We start from the raw sequence: 23,079 nt of genomic DNA on the forward strand, positions 1-23,079 counted from the left end.
TTTAAAAGCAAGGATGGTATGACCACAATTAATGTCATTAATAGTGGGTTTGATTCTACATTCCTTATAAAATTCTAGTCTAGAAATACCAATTTCCAACTAGATTCCATTAAAGAAATGAGGCTTATGACTTCATTTAGTTCCCCTCTCAACTTCTGTAGCCATTAGGCAGAGGGGAAGATATCAGCATCCTACTATGATCAAGTACAAAAAATGGCCCACGAGCCATGTGTTTCATCTCTCAGAAACTAAAAGATGCAAGTTTTGCTGCCATACCCCGCAAGCAGTCTGCTGAAGCATCTCTGTTACCCACACAGTCTGGTTGGCCAAATAAACACATTTTTTCCCCTTTACTTGGTAAGCACACCTCACAAATATAAACTGGTAATGTGGTAGGGAGATAAAACCAGTGTTTTTTGATGTCAGAAAAGAAAAAAAAAAATCATAAACCCCAGTTTTGCTCCACTAGTTACTTATTTAATGGGAACCAATAAAACTTTTAAGTGTGTTTACAGTTCATAGGCAGTTTCTTACCAGCGTTCACAGGGGCTTGAGAAGTTCCCGGTGTGCTCTCTCCTATATTCCTCTTTGACTCTAGCATCTGTCTCACTGTGCCAGCATGTCTAGGGAACAAACGATACAGTTAGCATTTCTCATTGAGCCACACCAAGCATAACTATTAACAGTACAATGATGAACTCCCCCCTTATTTTACAGCTATTCTTTTAACTGAGCTTTTCTAAACCCACTTATTTTCTGCCCCCCATGCAAGTTAACTTTGGATATTCCCCTACAAAAAAAAATTATGCAGAATTATTTGTAAATTTTTAAGCGCTTGCACCAAGTTTGCCTTCACCATGACAATTTTCCCTTCCTTGCAATTAAACTTCCATTTTTATCTATTATTTTTTAACTACTGAAACACCACTCATCTCACTTTACCTAAGAATAGATTCAATACTGTCTATTTATGACTTCTGTGAAAGAAACCAGAATTCTACAATTGAAAAGCAATGAAGGAAAAGCATTTTAATTAAAAATATAAAATATAGGGTATTATATTAAATATAGGGATACATCAGGTATCTCAAGTGTCCTACTGCAGATTTTTAACATGGTCACAGTGATGTGGTTTGCTTACCGATATGTCACATTATTTGTGTTTGCAGTGTCAGTTGCTGCTTTCCCTGGAGACAGAGGTGCATTTGGTGAATTCTAAAAAACAAAAAACCAAAACACAACCACAAACACCAAGGGGAGAGAAGCCACAACAAAACAACCGTAAGTCAACTTGCAAACTTATGCTTTCATTGTATTTCATATTCATCCATTTGTGTGTGAGATACAGATTTTCTGGAGCCACTACTGCAGGAGAACTTGACATGTTTTACAACTCCTCAAAACCTCCTTGGTCCTATGTGCCTCCCACTCCTACATCCTCCCTTTTTATAAGTCACTTGCCTTCAGGTTTGTATAGCATGAGCGTAAAAATTTCTTCTTGAACATTAATGGACTTATAGCTTCCACTTCTTCACATTAATTAATCCAAAATATTCTAGACATAGAGAAATACTATTGTTTGTATCCATTCCTCTCCCCTCCTCCCCCTCCAAAATGCAATTAACTGGGACTCACTCTTACTTACTCTGTACTCTTCATATTGCACTAAGTTAGATTTATTTACATACCATTTATGGTGCTTTCACATCAATGATACCTAAAAAACCTTCTGTACAATTCAAAATTACATAACAGATGTTAAGACTATTCTTTCATATCACTGCCTTTAATCAAACAAGACAAATTTTTGTGAATGCCACTGAACAACCAGGTCATTTATTTCTGCATGTAAAATTTCTTCGTTTTTCACACAAGGTTTAGGCTAACTCAGAAAAACAAACATAACAAATCTAGTTCTTACTTCCTGTCTTTTCTTCAAGTCCTCCCTGGCTGCTCCAAACCGCTTTGTCAATCTAGCAATTTTAGCCTAAATGGGAAGAAGATGAAAACAAACTCATAAATATCCTCCCCAAGAACCATCAAAATGATTATACAAAGTAAGAGATACATAATTAAGAAATCAAGTCAAAGGCTATTTTCGTATCAGGGGAAGTAACTCTTCTCTGAAATACAGTACAACTATATTACTTCAGAGCAACAGAAAAATACACATGTATCACAAACAAGGTATCTTACAGACAACTTGAATTATTTTCCTTCCTATTCACAGCTACACAAACAATCCATCTTTCAGAAGTTCACGCAATATTCTGCAAGAATTAAGGCAACTGTGAGCACCTGTTTTAATGCCTTTTGTATCAACCATATTGAAAAATGCACCCCTTTTTGCTTTTTATGTTATTTTGTCTTCCCCCATTTATCCTATTTTTGCCTCTCAGAGATACACTACATATCACACACGTCTTACTGTCAGATATTTGATGTTTAGCTGTCAGGTTCATTATCTTCTTAAGCACCGTTTTTACCTCTTGTGCTTCCCTCGATACACTATTTGGTGACCGTTCTTTCAGTAATTACCTCATCATTACAAGATCCTAATGTACCTTGTCTAGGTTGCAGTTCTGATGGCTGACTTACTCTGGAGGCAGTAGCTGTGCCACTTGTTCTAAGCAGGTGTTTTGGTTTTTTTCTCCTCCACGGAAAGAAGTTAAATTCTTTTTAAGAATTCCTAAAAACACTAGGTGAGCACTAGCAGAATGGAATTTAAAAAAAAAAATTGGCAAGTTTCATATACCATGATTTCAGAACTTTTTATCTAAAAGGAGCTGGTCCATCTAGAAATCTCACCTCTTTCACATTTTCACAAAGCAATATGACAGGCTACAATTATAGTCTGCCTTAAATTACATTTTAATTTCTGTTACCTTTTACAACCTCGAGCTGTTTTGGAGCACCTTGCAAATAAAACCATGTAAGCTTAGACTGCCACTATATTAACATCAACACAATCACAGCCTTCTATGATGTTAATCTGACACTAGATGTTAGACGGCTAAAGACACTGACAAACAAGTATACTGAAAGTCTTAAGCTGTTAACAAAAGTAACATAAAATGTCTGGGGTAGCAAGGGGAAAGAGCTATGCAGTACAAACTGGTCTGGCAAACTCCACTTTATGTTGCAAGTAAAATGGCCTTGTTTGAATTAGTTATGACATAAGCTCTTAATTGTCCTTGCCACCTCAAAAATTATTTTTGTGATGTTCCACATGTCACCACTACATACGTTCATTGCTACAAAGAATGCAAGAAAGTGTACTGTGTTCAACACTAGCTATTTATTTCCTTGCTAGAACAAAATCAGTTTCTGGAGGTAGGTATCACGTGATGTTTCCTTGTTTGAACATTCTATAAAATCCAGTGCTATTGTCCTCTCCTTTCTGCACTTTTTTGTTTTTAAGCAAATTTCTAGCTTCATAGAGGCAGTAGATATTTTCTAGCATCTAAAATATTTTCTAGTACCTAAAATCTAATATAAAAATATATTTTTGAAGAAGTATCTTTGAAGAATTTCTAAATTTGGAGAATGTCTAAATGGAATGGAAGAGTGGAAAGGCAGTTCCCTAACAGCTAAAAATTCAGTTTGCCAGAAGGAAGATTTGCTTTCAAGTTTTTTGATGATTAATTGGTTGTTTGCTTCTTTCTGAGTAGGGAAGAGAATTTTACAACTCAAAAGCAACATTAGTATTTGCTGCTCTCCCCCTCTTTCCTTTGTGGAGTTAAAACAGCTTCCCTACTGACAACTACAAGAGACTTAATACTAGATGTTAAGGAGCTTATTTTTTTAAATTGACTCCAGCATGCAGTTCAACACACAAACACTCACTTGTAGTTCAGTAAGCACAGTTTTATGCCTCTTGTTACATTCTACTTTCTCTATTCGGGTTTTCAAGTCTGCCAGAGTCTTGTCAAATACAGCACACTGTAAAGCAGTAAGTTTTTCTTCTAACAGTCTCTGGATAACCTGCAAAATCATTATAAAACAAAAAAAGAAAAAAAACAATGCAATCCCAGAATCTGAGAGATCATCTATGAAAACATTCTCAACTCTTCAACAAGTATCCTGCTACAAACAGAACAATGACAATGGCTGTCCCCTGTCAATCAAATGTATCTATAGTCACCAATAAGCATGTGGTTGCAGTTAAGGAAAGTTTCTACATCTGATTTTGGCAAATATAAATAGTCCCTCTTTGCCATTAATTCAAGAAATTAATTTCATTGCAGTATGGTAAGTGTACAAAACTTTATCACATGTAAGAACCTTAACAACAGAAGAGATTTTCATGAAGTGCTGTGTTCATACAAATTATTTTTTCCTCTTACTTTTCTGTTCTCGAGAGGGACACTGGTATTCAAAGAACAGAAACTAAAGACATTCATCAAAATTTTATTTCTGAGATACATTTTCCTGTGGCAGAAATGCAGTACTGCTTTTGTTGCAGAAGCTAAAAATGGAAAGAGACCGATTGCCACAAAATTTACTTGATATACTTATTTAAATTTCTTCTCCCACCCTCTACTGATTGCAGTGAAAATTTTTCCTTAGGCAACAAAAACAAACAAGCAACAAATATGGTTCATTTTTCTGCATCCTACATAAATGAAATTACAACACACACTAGCTAACTACCTAATGGAAGAATGGAACATTTTTTTTTTCAAGACCGTAAGTTTCTTTACATGCCAATAGTGCAATCAGGCAATTATAACAGCTCTATAAAAAAATCTGTAAAATGTATGTCAATTGTACTTGTTTGGAGACAGATTTTCTGCCTAGGGACATAAAGTGCCACATATAAATGTCTACCATGCTGAAACACCTCCTTTGCTAAGATTCTCAATCTATAGTCACATAAGACTGAAGAGTTTAACTATTTAACGCATTTCAAACGTAACATATTTCAAATGTAATATTTGGTCTATTCTTGAAAGTAGGGCTATACAGGACTTTATATGAATTAAGCCACATTTGTTATTTGATTTATGTTCAATTTTCAACCACAAAAAAGAGAAAGTGTTTGGTGGGGGTGTGAGGGGCAGGGAGAGTGTGGGGGAAGGATAGCTAAATTCACACATAGTAAGACAAATGACAGGTGTGTGCTTGCCAACTTTGCTCTGCACATCCATTCTACCTTTTGTAATTTTTGGTCAACATCCTTTCTGGCTGTAATTTTTACTTGGAGCTCTGCTTCGTAATCTTCTCCCATGTACCGACGACGTTTAGAATGAACACTGTCCATATCCTCAGATTTGGAACGCTTTCTCCTTGACACTTCACCTGGAACGATTGGATACAACTGCTTGTGAGGAACTCTTGAAAAAAAACAGGTATCTGAGGAATGCTGTGATTATTATGAAGTTTCTTTTGTCCCCAGTTTAAGTTTTTCCATATGAAACACGTAAGAAAGCCTTTGGGAAAACATGATGTTTGATGACATCAAAGCAGAACAACAGGCCCTTTGGTCCTTGCTGCTTCATTAGTTAGTTTGCTTTATGATTCAGCAAATCATCACCCCAAATGCAGAATAGCTCCAGTACCACCATTCCCTTCCCCAGAACTTGCCTCCTGTTCTTCCTGCACCTACCAGCACCATCCTATAATGAAATATGGCTTCTGAGAAGAAAAACAAAACCCTCCTCTGAAAAAGAAATCCTCTTTTCAGGATTACAGCCAAATAAGACTACATCTCATTCTGGCTGTGTCAGCAACGAACTTTCTCTATCTGCCATAAGTTTTAACCTATACATCCAATCCCTGACTGAAAAAACATTCAAACCTTTTTTTTACTTCTTGGATAAGAAAGAAAGTAGAAATCTAACAAAAGAACCAGCTCAGAACTATATTATAAAAGTCATTTTCAACACAACGATGAAGCACAAAAGAGACCTCATTCACTCCTCTAGCTCCTGGCAGTGTGTCCTCTAGAGGTCCACATACGAAACAAGAAGCAGAGGTACATTATCAGGAAGGGAGCTACACAGCATACTGTGGAACCTGACCACCACCAAAACAAAGACCACAGCCCCCAGCCCCAAACTTGAGGATGATACAGAAAGACAGAATTAGTAGTACATCAATGAAGATTCACTGGAGACTGAAACAGCATAACAAATAATTATCTTCCACTGCCATTTTTTCTTTACTTGTATTACATACACTGCAAGACTTATTTCTAACTTCACTAATTTCTTATAATCTGATTACTTTGATGGTTAGATTTCTGATGGCTTCAGTCTGATCTGGTTTTCTGATGTTTTCAGACTTTGTTGTTTTTAAGAGTTGCACTAAAACGCACTAATGTACTAAAAGTTAAAGGTAGTATTTTAAAATCTGCATGACAACCTAGGTTATTTTTAAAAGTCTGTGAAAGCATACATGGTTAAATGTTAGTTAAGTTTTACAGGGCCATGGGGCTCTTCATAAACATTTGCAGAATGCTAAATATTTACAAATCATATTTATTAAAAAAAGTATAAATGTTTAAGGTATGAGTTTTTCATTTTTTTACCCAGAATTCAAGTAGACAGTGTGAAAATGAAGGGGGGTGGGTAGAAAAAGAAGCTACATCTCCAGCTTTCTTCCATCCATCAGAAAAACTTGCAGGAATAAAAGGAAAAATCTGAATAGTTAGAACACTAGTCCCAGACTACTGAAGACAAGTTTATTAGGATCTTCCATACAATTCTTTCCTACTTCCAATCAGTCTGTTTAGAAAATGCCTAACCACTGAATAATACAAATAGTTTGTTACATGCAAGAGCTATTTACATATTTTACAGAACATGTTTAATGTTCAAGTTAATTTGTTCTTAAGCAGATGCTAACATCTAATTTTACTGCAGTTAGATTTTCTTTGAAGAGCTTCAGGCTGCTTACTACTAGTGGAAAGGATACCTAAACAAGGCTGTGACTTCTACAAAACTCCAGCAGCTTCTGATGAGCTGCATCAGCTGTTCTTAATCAAAGGGTGCTCTGTGCTTCAGTTCCAGCTGGCTCCTTATGGATGCTCAAACACCCTTTCAGTAGGTACGATGAGAGGCCTGTATTACTGCTGGGGCTAGAGTGCAGCTCTCAAAGAGCAACTAACAAACATAGGCCTTTGCACAGTAGGGTGCACAGAAGGGGAATGGTCCCTGCATTCAGTAATAGTGGTGACATGGCACATAGTGTGGTCTCCCAGCAGCCAGCGGAACAGAACAACTCTACTGGTAATGTCAGAGACTCCACCCACACTGAGCTATTTTGGGGGAAGATATGGTTTTGCAAGTCTTGCGCTGCAGGGATTATCTAGGGCTGCCTATTCTGGCTGACAGATGAGCTTCTTGGCTACAGAAGATGCAACCTAGTGAAAGAGCTGTGTTGCCAAGTTAGAAGAGCTATGGAAGGAGGTCAGGGGATGGCACAGCATCAGAAATGATGACAGACAGACTGACTGGATATACCCCAAGATCCTGAGGCCTCAAGAACTGCAACCCCCAGCTGTACCAAAGGAGGTACAGTCAGAGCCTGAGCTTATCCAGATGGGAAGTGGAGATTCCCGTGATGACAAGGGCTGGAAGCACCAGGACAGCAGCTCCCGCTCTGCCTGCAGATGTACAGGACAATGACAGATTTAGTTCAGTGTCCTCACAGCAGATATGGGGCTGAGAGCTGTGCCCAGTGAAATATCTGAACTGGCCACGCCTGAGCCATCCAGTAGCACCGTTTATCAGTAGCAAATGGCTCCCTGCCTGTAGGGGGTGGAGGCCCCCATCTGCTAGGGACAGGTGACCTACAAGAAAAATAAAGGCACTACATGGGTGGGAGCAGGGTTAGAAAAGCCAAAGCTCACCTTAAGCTGAATCTGGTGAGGGACATGAAAGGCTTCTACTAGTATACCATCAGCAAAAGGAAAACTAGGGAAAATACATCCCCCCTGCTGAATGAAGCAGGGGAGCAAGTGACAAAAGGACACAGAAAAAGCCCAGGCACTCAATGCTTTTTTGCATCAGACTTTAATGAGAAGACTTGCCTTCAGCAATGCCAGCTCCCTGAGACTTGTGAGACAGTCTGGAACAAGGGCAGACTTGCTCTCAGTGAAGAAGCAGAGTTAACATTTAAACAAATTGGACATACACAAGTCCATCCAAGCCAGAGTGATGCACTCACAAGTGCCAAGGGAGCTGGCTGAGGTGGCTGCAAGGCCACTCTCAATCCCTGAAAGGTTGTGGCAATAGCAGGAGGATCCTGAGGACTGGAGTGACATTTGCTTTCTTCTAATCTTCAAGAAGGGCAAGAAAGACCTGAGGAATTGCGCGATGGTCAGCCTCAACTCAATCCCTGGGAACATGATGAAGCAAGTAATTCCAGAAATTGTCTTTAAACATATTAAGAGGAAGGCACTGGGGAAGAGTCAGAATGGATTTATAAAGGGGAAATCATGCTTCATCAGCCTGACAGCCTTTTATGATGAGATGACTGGCTTGGTGGATGATGGGAGAGCAGTGGATGCTTTACCTTTAGTAATGCTTTTGACACCAAAACATCCTCAGAGATGAACTCATGTATGGGCTGGATAAATGGACTGGCTCAACTGCTGGGCTCCAAGAGCTGTGATTAGCAGCACAAAGTCCATTTGGAGCTTGTCACTAGTAACATACACCAGCAGATTATACTGGTACCAACACTAAAATCTTCATATGAGGAAATGACAGCTGGCACTGTTCAGTTGGAGAAGGCTGCTAGGGGAGATTTTATAATGTGAGTACATTACCTGAAGGATGAAGAGTAAAAAAAGACAGAACAAGACTCTTAGTGAGTACCAGTGAAAAGACGAAAGAATTGGACGTAAATTGAAACACAGGAAATTCCATTCAAACATATCAAAACTTTTAACTGCGAACGTGGTCAAACGCTGGAAGAGGAACACTGGAAGGCTGTGGAATTTCCATCTGTGGAGATACTTAAAACTTGTCTGGGCACTGTTCTGAGCAAACTGCTCTAGTTGACCTGGTTTAGAGCAGAGGATTTGGACTAGATAATCTCCAAAGGTCCCTTCCAACCTCAATTATTCTGTTTTTAACATATGGCACCAGTGAAACATATTAGTTTTAACATTACGTACTTCTCTCTGTGTGTTTCTCCCCTTCTCCATGGGCCTCTTCTCCTTCTTTATACTCCTCGCAATCCTTTCTTCTCTCCTCCTCCACCTCTTCTACAAATAGAAGAAAAAAAGTCCATGTGTTACTTGGACCTACAAAAGTCTCATAAGCATCCTACTTTGACTAGCAAACTTTTAGAATACTTACGAAAAACCATGTTGGGGAAGGTGGGAGAAGTAAGTATGACAGATTGAATGCAGAGATGAAAAAATGAGAAGACAGCTTCAGAGCAAAAGTTTGAACCACCATACAACACAGTAAGATTCACTTGTGGATTTGTTTAGCTTTAAAATCAACAGAATACCTTAAAGTTACCTCTGAAATGAAATAAATTTTTATTTATGTATTTATGTACTTAGTTCTCAATAAATTTAGTTTTTTCACCTAGAGAAAAAGCATAAAAATGTCAGTAACAAAATACTAATATTTTTGTGTATTTACAACTGGCAAATTCACCCATAACCTTTATGACAGAAAAGGCCTGGATTCTTATTTTCTTAACAAATATGACTTTTCATTTAAAGTATCACAATTTCAGATTAGTCATTTAAAAACATACAGTTAAGGAAATTCTTAAATAAAGAAAAGTCTGAAATAACACCCTCAAATGCACACAGGTTAAAATGAAAAAATGCAACACTTCCTGAAAACTTTTATTATACATTCCATGAACTTCCATTACGTGTTTCATACAGGCTGTATTTGTCACCTCCTGTGCTTGCTAGATAAAACTATTATTTTATTACATTAAAATCTATTCAAAACACAGAGTAAGTCAGAAGTCATGCACGTCTTGATCTGTACACTTCTCCAATTTCCTATTTTCATTTGGCTATTACAGCAGTTTACTAGCATTGTTAGAGAAAGTTCTAGCCACGAAAATATGTTTGATGCTCTCTTAACACTAAATTTTACTTCTATGATGAAGCACATTTGAATAATTTAAGTCACCTAATCAGAAAAAATAAGGAGTCAGAAAACCAAACCCCAAAATTATAAGTTTTTAAATTTTGTTAATTTATGCAAGAAATAATATTCATATGCAATAAATAATATTAATAAAATTCTTTATACCCAATCTGATTTACTTCTAGGGTAATAAAAGGGCATACTGCCTATACCACCTGATTTTTAAGACTTATAGATGAGCTTCATGTATTTAACTGTTATCAATTAAGAGGACTCATTTACTTAGGAATCTAAAGGAGAGTTGTTAAATTTAAGAGTACTTTTTCCACAATTTACAAATTTAAAATATTCAACTGAAGGATACTAATATTCTGTGGAAAGATACACATACCTAGAAGATCTTTAAAATACCACGTTACAAGCTTCAAAGCTGAGCTTTTTGAGTTCTATGTAGAGAAGAAAGCAATTTCAGGGACAAGGAAGTTCCTCCCTTACAAACTTCCAGCACTCTGTGAACAAATTTAGCTTGTTTAGCTAAAAACGATGGCCAGCTAAACCTCTCTAGTTAAGAAGGTTTGAACCATAATACAGAGATAATTTTACAATTGGTTATATGTTTATTTTTCACTGATTAGGTGTGATCTTGTTATCCTGCTACTAGACAGGCAGAAGCAATGAATGCAATTACTTGGGAAAAAAAAAATTAAGTTATCACCATATTTATCACAGAGTTGTCTTAAGTCATGTTGATGGCTGTGGATCTGAATGCATAGGTGTTTGTTGATGTTTGTTTTTTCTTTAACTAGGTGTTTTCCTGTCACTGAACAGTCGACAATAGTTTTTAATAATTTCTACAGCTGCAAACATTTAGATCTGCTTAGTGACTGACTGGATATGCATTTGGCTGTTAGTTCTGCCAAAATATACATATAAATGGAAATAAAAATAGTGAGTAAGCCTAGGAACATCTGAACAGTATCTGCAAGTTACTTTGGACCACACAGTCATACCTTCACAATTCCACAATCCTGTCACTGCAACATTCTCCTCATACATTGGCTAGAACTGATGTGCACAGACAGTAATCACAAGAAAGTACAAAACCACAGCCTTTGTGAGCAGTGAAGTTTTGATCAAACTTAACCGTAAAGTTATTATAAAACAGAAATACAGATATTTTTTTCCCCATCAAACATAACGGGATCTGCCTATTTTTGTTCAGGAAGAAATCATAGATTCACATATTTTCGAAGGAATCATGAGGACCTTGAAAAGCTAGAGGAATGGGATGACAAATGCTTTATGTGATACTCAACAAGGACAGATAAAAAAGTTCTACACCTGCGAAGCCAGAGCCCTTGCAATGACACAGGCTAGGGTCCGCATGGCTGGGGAGAAGCTCTACTTCGAGGACTTGCATAGACACCAAGGAAAACATGAGCCAACAGCGTGCCCTGGCAGCAAAGGAGAACCACAGCATCCTGAGCTACATTTACAGGAACAGAGCCAGTATATGATAAGAAGTGGTTATTGTCCTTTACTTGGCACTCATTATGCCATCTCTCAATGAGGAGCAAAAGACTGCTACTGGGCTGGTGAACATGACCTGTAAGAGAGGCTGAGGGAGCTGGGCTTGTTCAGCATGCAGAAGATAAAGCTTAATGGGGACTTAAAAACAGCTTTCCAATACCTGTAAGGTGGCTTCTGAGAAGACTGAGCCAGACTGATCGTAAAGGTGCATAGCAAAGGATAGGAGACAGCACATGTAAGCAGAAACATTCCAACTGACAGAAAGAAAAACAATTCCAACGTTGAAGAGTGTCATTGGAACAGGTTGCCCAGAGCAGTTGTCCAGTCTTCATCAATGAAAGTTTTCAAGACCTAACTGGATAAAGTTCTGAGCTACCTTGTCTAATTTCACAGCTGACCCTGTTTTGAGCAGGAGGCTAGACTACAGACCTCTTGAGGTCCCTCCCAACCTGAACCCCTCTATTATTTGGTCACAACTCCTTCCTGCCTATCATAAAAAAAAATTATATATATATATATATAAAGTTATCAAGTGATTTGAGCACAAAGCACAGTATTCTCTTCTTCAGTTATGTCGTGGTTTAACCCCAGCTGGCAACCAAGCACCACAGAGCCGCCTGCTCACTCCCTCTCACCCAGAGGGATGGGGAGGAGAACTGGAAAGCAGTGTAAAACTCAAGGGTTGAGGTAAGAACAATTTAATAGGTAAAGCAAAAACCGCATATGCAAGCAAATCAAAACAAGGAATTAATTCACTGCTGTCCATTGGCAGGCAGGTGTTCAGCCATCCCCAGGATAGCAGGGCTCCATCACATGTAACGGTTACTTGGGAAGACAAACCCCATAAAGCCAAATGTGCCCACTTCCTTCTTCCCCAAGTTTATATACTCAGCATGATGTCATATGGTATGGAATATCCCTTTGGCTAGTTCGGGTCATCTGTCCTGGCTGTGTCCCCTCCCAGTTTCCCGTGCCCCTCCAGCCCTCTTGCTGGCAGGGCCCAAGAAACTAAAAAACCCTTGATTTAGTATAAACATTACCCAGCAACAACTAAAATCATCAGTGTCCTATCAACATTGTTCTCACACTAAATCCAAAACACAGCACACTACTAGCTACTTAAAAAAAAAATTAACTCTGTTCCAGCCAAAACCAGGACAAATTATTTATTACCACATTTTAGTTGGAAAAAAAAAATCCCTAAAGATTTTCAAGATTGCAACTGATAAATCCAACATCCATCAATTGGTTCTCCGAAGCCTGTTGGGCAGAAGTGTTCCTCATTTCCCATTTGCAAAATCCAGTGGACCAAAAATGCTGCAGTTGTGTCTGTGTGCTACATTAAATAAACCTCTTTCCACCATTATTTAGCACCTATTTGCAGATATTTTAGACCTCTTTAATCTTCTATCGGGTAAACCAAACTTATGTTCTTTTAAGCTTTCCAGTATAAAGTTTGCTTCCCAAATGATGTAATTTTTTTTGCAGCAAGTGTCTGAAAGCCTTTCATTATCCCTTTATTCAAGGAAAAATCAGAAGTAGAAATATTATTGCAGACAAGTAGTTTAATCAGTGCCATTTAGGTATAGCTTATTTTCCTGTTTGTTAATTCAAGAATTTTGATGGCTAATTCTATCACAACACAGAAACAAAAGTTCATGTTTAATTGTTTATCTGCCATTCACATGCTCTGAAGTTCTCTTCAAACACTACTTTCTAGAAGACAAGTTGTACTCTCTTAAATATTAACTGCAATCTTTATTCTTAACAGGTTGTACTCGGGTGTACTGCTTGACTTCAGACTCCCATAACAAAGATCAGTTACAAGTTCTCTTTCAAACTATCCCTGGAGGACATGAAATGCCATTGCTGTAGAGAAGTCTAGAATCAAGGTGTCTAGAATGGAGTCCAGGTGCTAGCAACTCTGAGAAAGAAAGACTTCACATTTGCTTTGACAGACATACTCATCTGGTCAAACTTGAGTGTACAGAGAGTGAACATAGCAACAGCTGCACTAGGTAAAACCAACAGCTCATCTAATCCAAGATACTATCTCCAACTCTTTCATGTCAACAGTAGATGATCAAGTAGGAAAGAATATAAGGTGAAAAGAACATAGTTACGCAGTCCCAGACAATTTCCTCAGCTTTCTGAAAAATTGCTGGTGAATGACCTTCAAAGCCTCAGGGCTTCTGGAATGATAGCCCTCAAAAAAATCCCTCTTCCAGAGATGAATACAGGTAAACTTTTAGCAGTCACAATGCTGCCAATAAGGAGCTCTAGTTCTCCACATGGAAAACTCTCTCTTCTTCCATGCCTTGATCCTGCCTCACAGGTTTTTTCCTTTCTTCCATCTGATACATTATACTCTTGTAAAGGAAGACAGCAAATACCCATTCTCCATACCACTTACTGTCTACAGATCTTTGTCATCTCTCTCCTCCCTTTTTTCACACTGAAAGATCCTACTATAAAATACAGTCCCTCCTTGTCTAAAAGTTCTCTCTCTGATCAGAGTCAGAAAGTGAGGAAGCTGTAGGAGGCGATGAGCTGACCGTAGAATGGACAAAGAGGAGATAAACTATCATTCTGCACAGACAAAACCCCAAATCCCACAGTGAAAGGAAACAGGGACAACTAGAGTCTATATCCAAAATGGCTACAAATGGAGGAGGTAAGCAGCCTGTGACTTCCAGCAACAGAGCAAAGACTCCTCCTCTACCTGCAAATCTGCAGTTATTGAACAGGTATAGCACTGACAGAACACATTAAGAGGAAAATCTTCTATTAACGGAGACATCAAAGCCAGCTGAGTCTGAACCAACCACCTGCATGAAAGAGAGAGAGACCGGTGATTGTCACCAGGGACTCCCTCCCACAGGAGGTACCCACCTAGTAACCTGGCCTGATGCCTCAAGACATTAGCTTCTTGCTGAGAGCCTGCATCTCCAGTGTTGCAAAGAGACTGCAAAGGCTCATCTGGTCCTCAGCCTATTACCCCTTGTGCTTATCCACATGGGCATCAACACTACTACCCAGAAGCAATTCTAAGCATACCAAGAGTGACAATGGATCTCTGCAGAAACAGGTGAAGGGCATAAGGGCCCAAATCACCAATCCTCCCAATGAACTGGGACACACACAAAAAAGTTCTAGTAAGAGTGCATACACCCAGAATATGAACACCTGGCTGAATGACAGATGTTGCAGGCAAGGTTTTCACACCTTCCACTGTGGTAATCTCTGATGATCAAGAATTACTGAGTAGGGACTGAATCCATCTGACAAAGCTGAACAAGAGTTCTGCAAGCAGACTTGCTAACCTAATGAGGAAGACCTGAAACTAGGTATGGTAGGGAATGGTTGTCATAACCTGAAATTGAGGTATGGGATACACTGAGGAAACACATGGGGAACAGCATGACAGGGAAGGTACTTGCTTGTCCTCTGTGAAAGCACTGTGACACAGGGCTCCATCTCAAATATATGTAAACAAATGAATGCAGCAAAAGAAACAAGAATTACTAGTCCATACAACTGCAAAATTCTATCTTCATTTGGATTAGAGACACATGGTGGGATAGCCAAAATTACTTCAGTGTTGCACCAGATGAACACAGTCTTTTCAGGAAAGGCAGGGTGGAAAGGTGAAGAGGGGTTGTGCTTTATGGAGAGGTGTACCCAGAGCTTTGCCATGGGACAGGTGATGAGCCAGTTGAGCGCTTGTGGGCAAGGAAAGGTGGCAAAGCAACACAGGCTGTTGTGTAAGGTACTACAGACTACTTAGGATTAAGGAGAGAAAGTCAATACAGCAATCTTAATCACAAGCTTTAGGATTGACTCAGGGTACTTTAACTGGAAGGACTATATGACTGGGCAGAATCCAAGTGGTTTCTGGAGTATGCCAAAAAAAGTTCTTGAAACAGGCAATTGATGAGTCAACTAGGGGGGATGCTCTGTTGGGTGTGTTATCCACAAACAAGGAAGAAGTGGTCTGGGACATGAAGGTCAAGAGTTGGTTCACCTGCAGCAACCATGAGGACTGTGGAATTAATCTGCAATAGGTCAGCAGGACAAATATAATTATAGTCCTTGCCCTCAGCACAGCAGATTTCACCTTGTTCAGGACCTACTTGCTAGTATCCCAAAGGGAGCTGCCCTGGAAAGCAAACAGACCCAGGAGACCCGGCTGTTCTTCAACGACAGCTTCCTTGAAGCATGACAGCAGTTCATTTCCATGTGCAGAATGTAGAGCCAGTATGGGTGAACAGGGACCGCCTGAGAGAGCTCTTATGTAAAGAAAAATTACACAGGAGAAGGAAGTAAGAGGAATATAGGGATATTGTCCAGTTGTGCAGGAATGGAGTAAGAAAAGCCAAAGCTCAACAGGGATTGAGGCTAGTGAGGGATATCGAGGGCAAGGAGGACTTCTGTAACTACAATGGCAGCAAAAGGAAGACTAAGGAAAATTGTGGGGCCACTGCTCATTGGGGCAGGCAACCTAATGACTGAGGACACTGAAAATACTGAAGTATTCAATTTTTCTGAAGTCTCCATTTTTCACTGGCAAGCTTCCCTCCTAAGTGCCCGAGAGCAGAGGGAGGCCCTGGCAGTCTGCAGAAGTGCTATCCACAGTCAAGCAGATAAAGCTAGGGCACACTTGAACCAGGTGGGTATAAAGAATTCCACAGGAACAGATGAGATGTACCCAAGCATGTTGAGGGAGGGAGGGAGGTTGCTGGCATTGTGAGGCCTCTCTCTACCATCTTCATGGCAAAGGGAAGCTCCCAATGACTTGAAAAAGGGAAATGTCAGAGCCATCTTCAAGACAGTCAAGGAGGGTAAGTCAGGGAAACTACAGTCTGGTTGGTCTCACCTGGCATCTGGGGGAGGTTATGAAAAAAACTCCAAAGACTCACAGGAAGACACTGCCAAGCACACAAAGGAGAGGAGGGTGACCAGGAGTAGTTAGCTTGGATTTAGTAACAGCAGATCATGCCTGACAGATCTAATAGCTTTTTACAATGCTCTTAAATAACTGGCATTAATAGTATATATTCTACCTGGTGACTTGGCACTCGAGGTAGTCTTCAGGGATCCATACTGGGCTCACACAGTTTACCATATTTACTAATGACCTGAACCTGTGGGCAGGAGATCACACTTGAAAAGTTTGTAGATACAAACTGAGGGGTGGCAGTAAATATTCTGCAGTGCATAGCTGCTATACAGAAGCACACTGGCAGGCTGGAAAAATGGTCTAATGCAAAGTGTGGCAAGTGCAAATGTGAAGTTCCTACATCTGGGATAGAATAACCCTATGCAACAGGACAGGCTGGCGATTGACTAGAATGTAGCTTTGTAGAACAGGGCCTCGACTCCTGGTGGAAGACAATTTGAACATTAGCTGGCAATACGAAGTAAGTTCAATAGTATTTCAGGCCGTATTAACAAGAAATGCGTCCAGCAGGATAAGGGAAATGGTTCTCCTTTGTTCAGCACTTGAAAAATGCACATATGGAGCACTATGTCCAGTTTTTGCATCCCCAGTCCTAGAAAGGCACTGGCAACACCACAAGTCCAGTAAAAGGGTCACCAGAAAGGTCAAGGGGATGAAGTACATGCTATATGAGGAGCAGATGACAGAACTGGCTTTACTCAGCCTTAGCAAGTGAAGACTTAACTGGAGATTGTATCACTGCCTTCCATTACATAATGGGAGGGCAGAGACCCTTTATAGTGCACAGCAACAGGACAGGAGGCAATGGACCAAGTTGGAACACAGAAGATTCCAATTCAGAAGGAAGTTTTCCACTATTGTGTTTAGTTAAATATTAGGCTACCCAAGAAGCAGCTTTGGTATATCCATCCTTGGAGATGCACAGAAGTAAACTGCCAAGGTTCCCGAGCCACCCGATATAACTGGACCTGCTTTGAGTAGGAGGTTGGAATAAAGACCATCAGAGGGTTGAATTAAAATTACAATGCAATTCCATCATCTTCCCTGTTACTCTTTCATGTACCTTTTCCAGTTCTGTGACGTCTTCTTTAATATAAGCAGGGGGAAAGAAACAGAATTATACAAAACACTTAAGAGCTTGCTGTCCCATAAGTGAAGTTTTCCTCAATTTCTTAATTTATTTCCAGCATTCTTTATTTGGTTTCTTCAACTGCTACTGTATGAATGTTTTCACAAAAATACCTATTATAATGGAAAACTGTTCTTGAATAGTAAGTCAGTTCTGTCGTTATGAACATTTTCATACTCATCTGTACCACTTTGTAGTTAACGACAATGAGCTTCATCTGCCATTTTTATACCTCAGTCATTCAGCATTTTAAGACTCTTCTACAGTTCTTCATAGTACCATCAGTACCATAGCACCATCAGCAAACTGTCACCTTGCTAGTCACCCTTCATTTTAGGTAAATTATTACTTCTGTTGGACAGTGTAGCCTCTGGAACAGATCAATGTAGATTTCCATTCTTCAAATGATCATTTCCTTCACAAGGACTTTCCAACTTACCTGAAGACAGTCCAGTTTCCAAAAGTTCTTCATAAGAAATCACTTGTGTTTGGATATCCAAAAAAATTCAAATACATCAATCAGGTCTTCCTTGCATGTGCTTGTTTACTTACCCAAAGAGTTCCAAGATTTTCTAATGCATGATCTTTCATTACAAAAATCTTAAGTGCCAACATAGATGTTATATTTAGTAATTCTATTTGAGAAAAAGATTCTATTGATCTGATCATTTGAAGAAAGTCTTCTAGTGTCATGCTTTACATCATTGGTAACCATGCCAGTTTTTATCTGGGCTTTTTGAAAACTGTACTTTTAAATCGAACAGCTTGCACCTGTGCCTCCCTCCAATACAGCACTTCAAATGATCTCCATGCAGCCTCCACAGATTTAGTTCTCTCAAACTCTTTCTAAAAGTTAAAAGTTAACCTTTATCTTCTAAGGCAACTCTACCTGTTTTCTCATATAATTGTTTCCTGCCCCTGCAACCACTTTGCTATTATCTTTGTTATTGAAAGATTAAAATTGGTGAAAGGACTGCAAAATTTTTGTATTCATACCATGTTAAATTTAGTACAAAATGGGTCCCAAAAGATTTGCTTTAATTATTTCACACAGAATGTACTATTCAGAAAAACTTACAATTCCATCCTCCGCAACTTAATGGGCAAGCTTTATGAAACTTAGAATGCAGAAATTAACAGGTAACTACTGGATAAGTACGGAATATATTTCATAGTGGCCAGTTTTCTTGAACAGTCTCAGTTACAGCCATGCAACTGTAAAAGTCAAACTGTTATAGCCAATAAATAAAACAATAAGTTAAAGGAATTTTTCCCATCACCAGAACTGTAAATCAGAAAAAAAAAAATATCACCGGACACAATTTTAGACTTCTGCAACTATAGTCCAACGTTTAATATTCATTTTGGTCTTTTTGTACCGGAATAAAAATTCCTCTGTACCCACACTGTGTTTTCCTCATTGGGCAAGATGAAAAAAGCAACCTTTCGTGCTTTTCATTCACATCCAATTAAAGAACCCTTAAAACTGCCCTAAGAACAAGGATCATCAATTTGTTTGTAATGTACATTTTAAAAGGAATTCATAATACACTCCGATTTTGACACGTGTACATACAATGTTCTTTCTCCCTGCCACCCTCCAAATCCAGATAAATTCTGGAAAACTTTAATTACACAACAATGGTATTACTTTTGCAATCTCAATGCAACACCTGACACCTAAATAAGATCCTTAGAAGGAACCATGGAACCTACCCTTTTCCTGGTTAACTGGCATAAATTTAAAAGTAAATACCAGAAAAGACAGAAGAGTCAGAACATGGCTTAGTAGACACATTCTTATCTCTCTCTTTCTCTAGCTGTTTAGAGACTGAAGACTCAGAATGCCATCACAAATTAGTGAAATAGTTTCATGATTAGTTAAACAAGAGTTGAGAAACTATAGTTACTAACATCCCAGAGACTGAAAGACACCTAGATCTTGTTTAACCTATGAAATTCCCACCCAGTCAAGCATGTGTAAACACATTTGGGGTAGCATGGTCATCATTATCATAAAAAACTAGGGGGGTGGGTGGGGTGGGGAGAAACAAACCCCAAGATCATTGAAACATCAGCTTTCTTAATTACAGATAGAAGAACAGCATCAACTTATCTGTAAATTATTCACCTGGTTTATTTTTCAGAAATACATGTAGTTGTATATATACATAATATATATAAGTATGACAATGAGTGCTCTATGTAAAAAAAAAAAATGCTTACAAAACTGTATGACGATAATGTAGAAGACATCCATTCTGTTTAACACCAAAAAAAAATTTCTTCTGATAATTACATGAAGAGACTGAAGTACCAGCTTACCAGCTTCCTACATTTAAGGCTTTCAAACATTAACCAGCTTGCATAGTGACCAGATGAAAGTTGGAGAAAAACTACTATGAGTTAAATGAATAAAAGCTATATGACATGAAAACTATACATGACTTGCGTTATTCATTAAACCTTTCCAATACTGTCTTTTGGCAAAGAGAAATTTGAAACAAATGGGACTTGTGGCATGCCTGGATTATCAGCATGTTTTCATTCTTACTATTTATTTACATGTTAAAGAAAGCTGAAATTCTTTCTTCCCCTCAAGAACAGTAAATGAAGACACTTTTCTTCCCACAAATCTTTCTGTTCCATGTCTGGCAATTATTCTTCTTTCCTATTCTTCCATCCGCCACCCCACCCCAGTCTGCAGAGTATGAAAGAAGAACCACCCCAAAACAAACCAGATCTTGAAGATGACTTTTTTTTGGCGTTACTTTCATTTCTTTCTGGGCCTCAAATTCCATCCTTAAAAACTGCAAGACTATGTAACACAGAATTGGTGGGTAAGACTGCCTTTTTGATTTAAAAAAAAGTCACAGGTCTGTCATTCCAAGAAATGAACAAAGTCCCAGACTTGAATCAAAACTACCCATTTAGAAAATTCTTACCTGGAAGACTTGACTTGTTTGGTAGTATTGCTTCAGCACATTCCTCCTTCTCATCACAGGGTTCCTCTTCATCAGACAGTACCAAGAAAGCCTCTTTTGGCAGACTTTCATTGCTTTCCTGCTTGGATGGTGAACCCAAACTGTTGTCCATTTTCTCTTCTAAATCTGGGACTGTGTCATCCACTGGAAGCAGAGAACTTTTAGAAAAACAGCTCAGTTCGTCTTCAGCAGGGGCTAGTTTTTCCAAAATTGGAATAATTTCATCTGTTTCCATAGAGTCAGCATTGTCCAAGATACCTTCACTTGGCTCATCTACTGTCTTCTGAACAGTGGTTTCTGAAAGATCAGCAGTGCCGTCGTGTTTGTCCTTTGGTTCCTGGTCAGCTTCAATACTGCTAGAGATGGCTTCTTCTCCAACAGCATCTTCAACAGTTACTTCTGTCCTCTTCTCCTCACCAGATGAATTGGAATTAACAGTTACATCATATGTTTCTCCCTTCTCTTCAGAAGGGTCACTAGTAACACAGATTGATTTACTTCCACCTTCTGATGGGCTGTCACTCTCTCTTTGGTCCAAATGATCTTTTGTATTTTCTTCATGGAAGTTATCTTTATTGCTAGCAAGCACTCCAGTTTCAGCCTCACAAGCTAAAGCAGTATCAGTATCTTTATCTTGCTCAGGAGACAGTGCAGACTTCTCTGCCGACAGTGTTAGAGGTTTGAGTTCCATGTCATTAACTATGTTCCCCGCCCTACTTTCAGGGCTTTTGGCTTCACTGTTTTCATCATAAGCTGTTTTTCCTTCTTCAGAATTAACACACAAGTCCACTAGGCCATTAACTTCCCTCTTGTCCTCCATACAGTCTGTATTGCTTAAAGGGGAATTTAAATCAGAATCTCCATTCTCATGCTTGCCATTTACCAGTTTAACTTCAGTTGTCTTCAACAGCTCCTCCTTAACCTTATAGACAGCTTCAAGTTGTTGTCGATCGCTTACTCTCATTGTTTTTCGTGCTTTGAAGACTTTTTTCTGAGGTTCATCTGCGCTATCCATCTTGACCCTTAAAAACAAAGTACAGAAAAAATTGTCAAGGTAACATTTTATTATCGTATTACAGTGTTCCTAAAAAAGACTGTAGTAGCATTTAGCATGTTTTCAAGGAAACTGGTTTAACTGTACCTACAAACATCCCACAACAGACTTAAATTTTGTGTGTCCTCAGGAAAAACAAATACAAGTTTCTATGTATGCTGCACAAACACATGTATGTAAAGACCACTGAGATTATACTATAACATAATGTAGTAATATTCCAACTACACATTTTAGACCAGGCATCTTGTATTATTATAGCAAAGCGCCGTAATGAGTTTTTTCTAGCTAGAAACAGAAATTATACTAATGTAAGAGCCAGCAGCCACTCTTCTTGTAAAAAAGTACAAAATATTCTTAGTCCACCAGTTTACATTTATTTTATCTTCATAAAACCATGTAATTTCATGTTCCAAATAGAATTAACAACGGAGGTACATAAAAAGATTTTTATATCAAGTAACTTTTAAGAAAACGTCAATATATTGAAAGAATTTCTGCATGTGTCATTAAGATACTTTTGTTCTCCTGTATAGATAAAATAGACCTTCATCCTCCATATTAATACAATGGTTAACTAAACTTGGAATTTCAGAGCATTTTCATTCAATTTGCAATAATATTTCACTAGATCAGTTGTGCTCCTATAAACTATGATTTTGTACCTCCCTTTAGAACAATTTCCTTTTTCAAGGAAAAATGACGTTTTTGCCCTCCATGTAATTTTATTTATTCCATCCACCCAGGCAAATATCAAGAAAAATAAGATAAATAATAATTTTTCTTAATTTTTTAATATATGTGTGACAATTTACTTTATCAAACGAACAGACTTAAATCACGCATCACCTAGGAAGTTAAAATAATTCTGTTGAAATAAAACAAAAATCTTATTTCTTTGTTTCCATTCACCAAAACCAAGAAATCCATAGGGATTCTTTAACTATATTTTTTCCCCATGTGGTCTTGTTTTCGGACCCAGTTTTAAAGAATTAGATATGGTAATATTGTTCAGAAGCGGAAAGCAGTTAAGGAACTGAGTACATCCTAAATGAAACTCAGCAACTATGATCTTGAATCAGCTGATGCTAACGAATTTAACTCTACTGAAGCTACTACACCATAAGTTACGCCTTAAGTTTGACAAAACATGCAAAAAGTCACTTAGGTAATAGTAGTTAAAAGTTATTACAGCAAGTAGAAAAAATAAAGAAAATGAATGAGGCAGTTATCTCTATATGAATTTTATTTTTTCCACAAGCACCAGATAAGCAAATGTTTATATCACTGATATAGCAGAATTATTACACAAAGGATGCATTTTAAATATTTAATACAGTTAATTTTGC

The 23,079-nt window shown here is 38.4% G+C and overlaps 1 protein-coding gene across 10 annotated transcripts in view; it reads right to left on the reverse strand.

Annotated features, from left to right (window-relative positions):
• Nucleotides 1-23,079, reverse strand: part of ATF7IP (activating transcription factor 7 interacting protein) — a 114,025-nt gene that overhangs the window by 34,325 nt on the left and 56,621 nt on the right. For all 10 annotated transcript variants that reach the window (XM_055712550.1, XM_055712546.1, XM_055712549.1 and 7 more), the window contains exons 2-8: nt 20,638-21,698; nt 9,128-9,217; nt 5,156-5,301; nt 3,847-3,984; nt 1,922-1,987; nt 1,142-1,215; nt 535-623 (exon numbers count right to left, since the gene is read on the reverse strand). In XM_055712550.1, coding sequence (XP_055568525.1) covers nt 535-623; nt 1,142-1,215; nt 1,922-1,987; nt 3,847-3,984; nt 5,156-5,301; nt 9,128-9,217; nt 20,638-21,691 — 1,657 coding nt within the window. In that variant the 5' untranslated portion in view covers nt 21,692-21,698. The remainder of the gene's footprint in view (nt 1-534; nt 624-1,141; nt 1,216-1,921; nt 1,988-3,846; nt 3,985-5,155; nt 5,302-9,127; nt 9,218-20,637; nt 21,699-23,079) is intronic.

This window comes from Falco cherrug, chromosome 5, assembly GCF_023634085.1.
Source record: "Falco cherrug isolate bFalChe1 chromosome 5, bFalChe1.pri, whole genome shotgun sequence".
Taxonomy (NCBI): Eukaryota; Metazoa; Chordata; class Aves; order Falconiformes; family Falconidae; genus Falco; species Falco cherrug.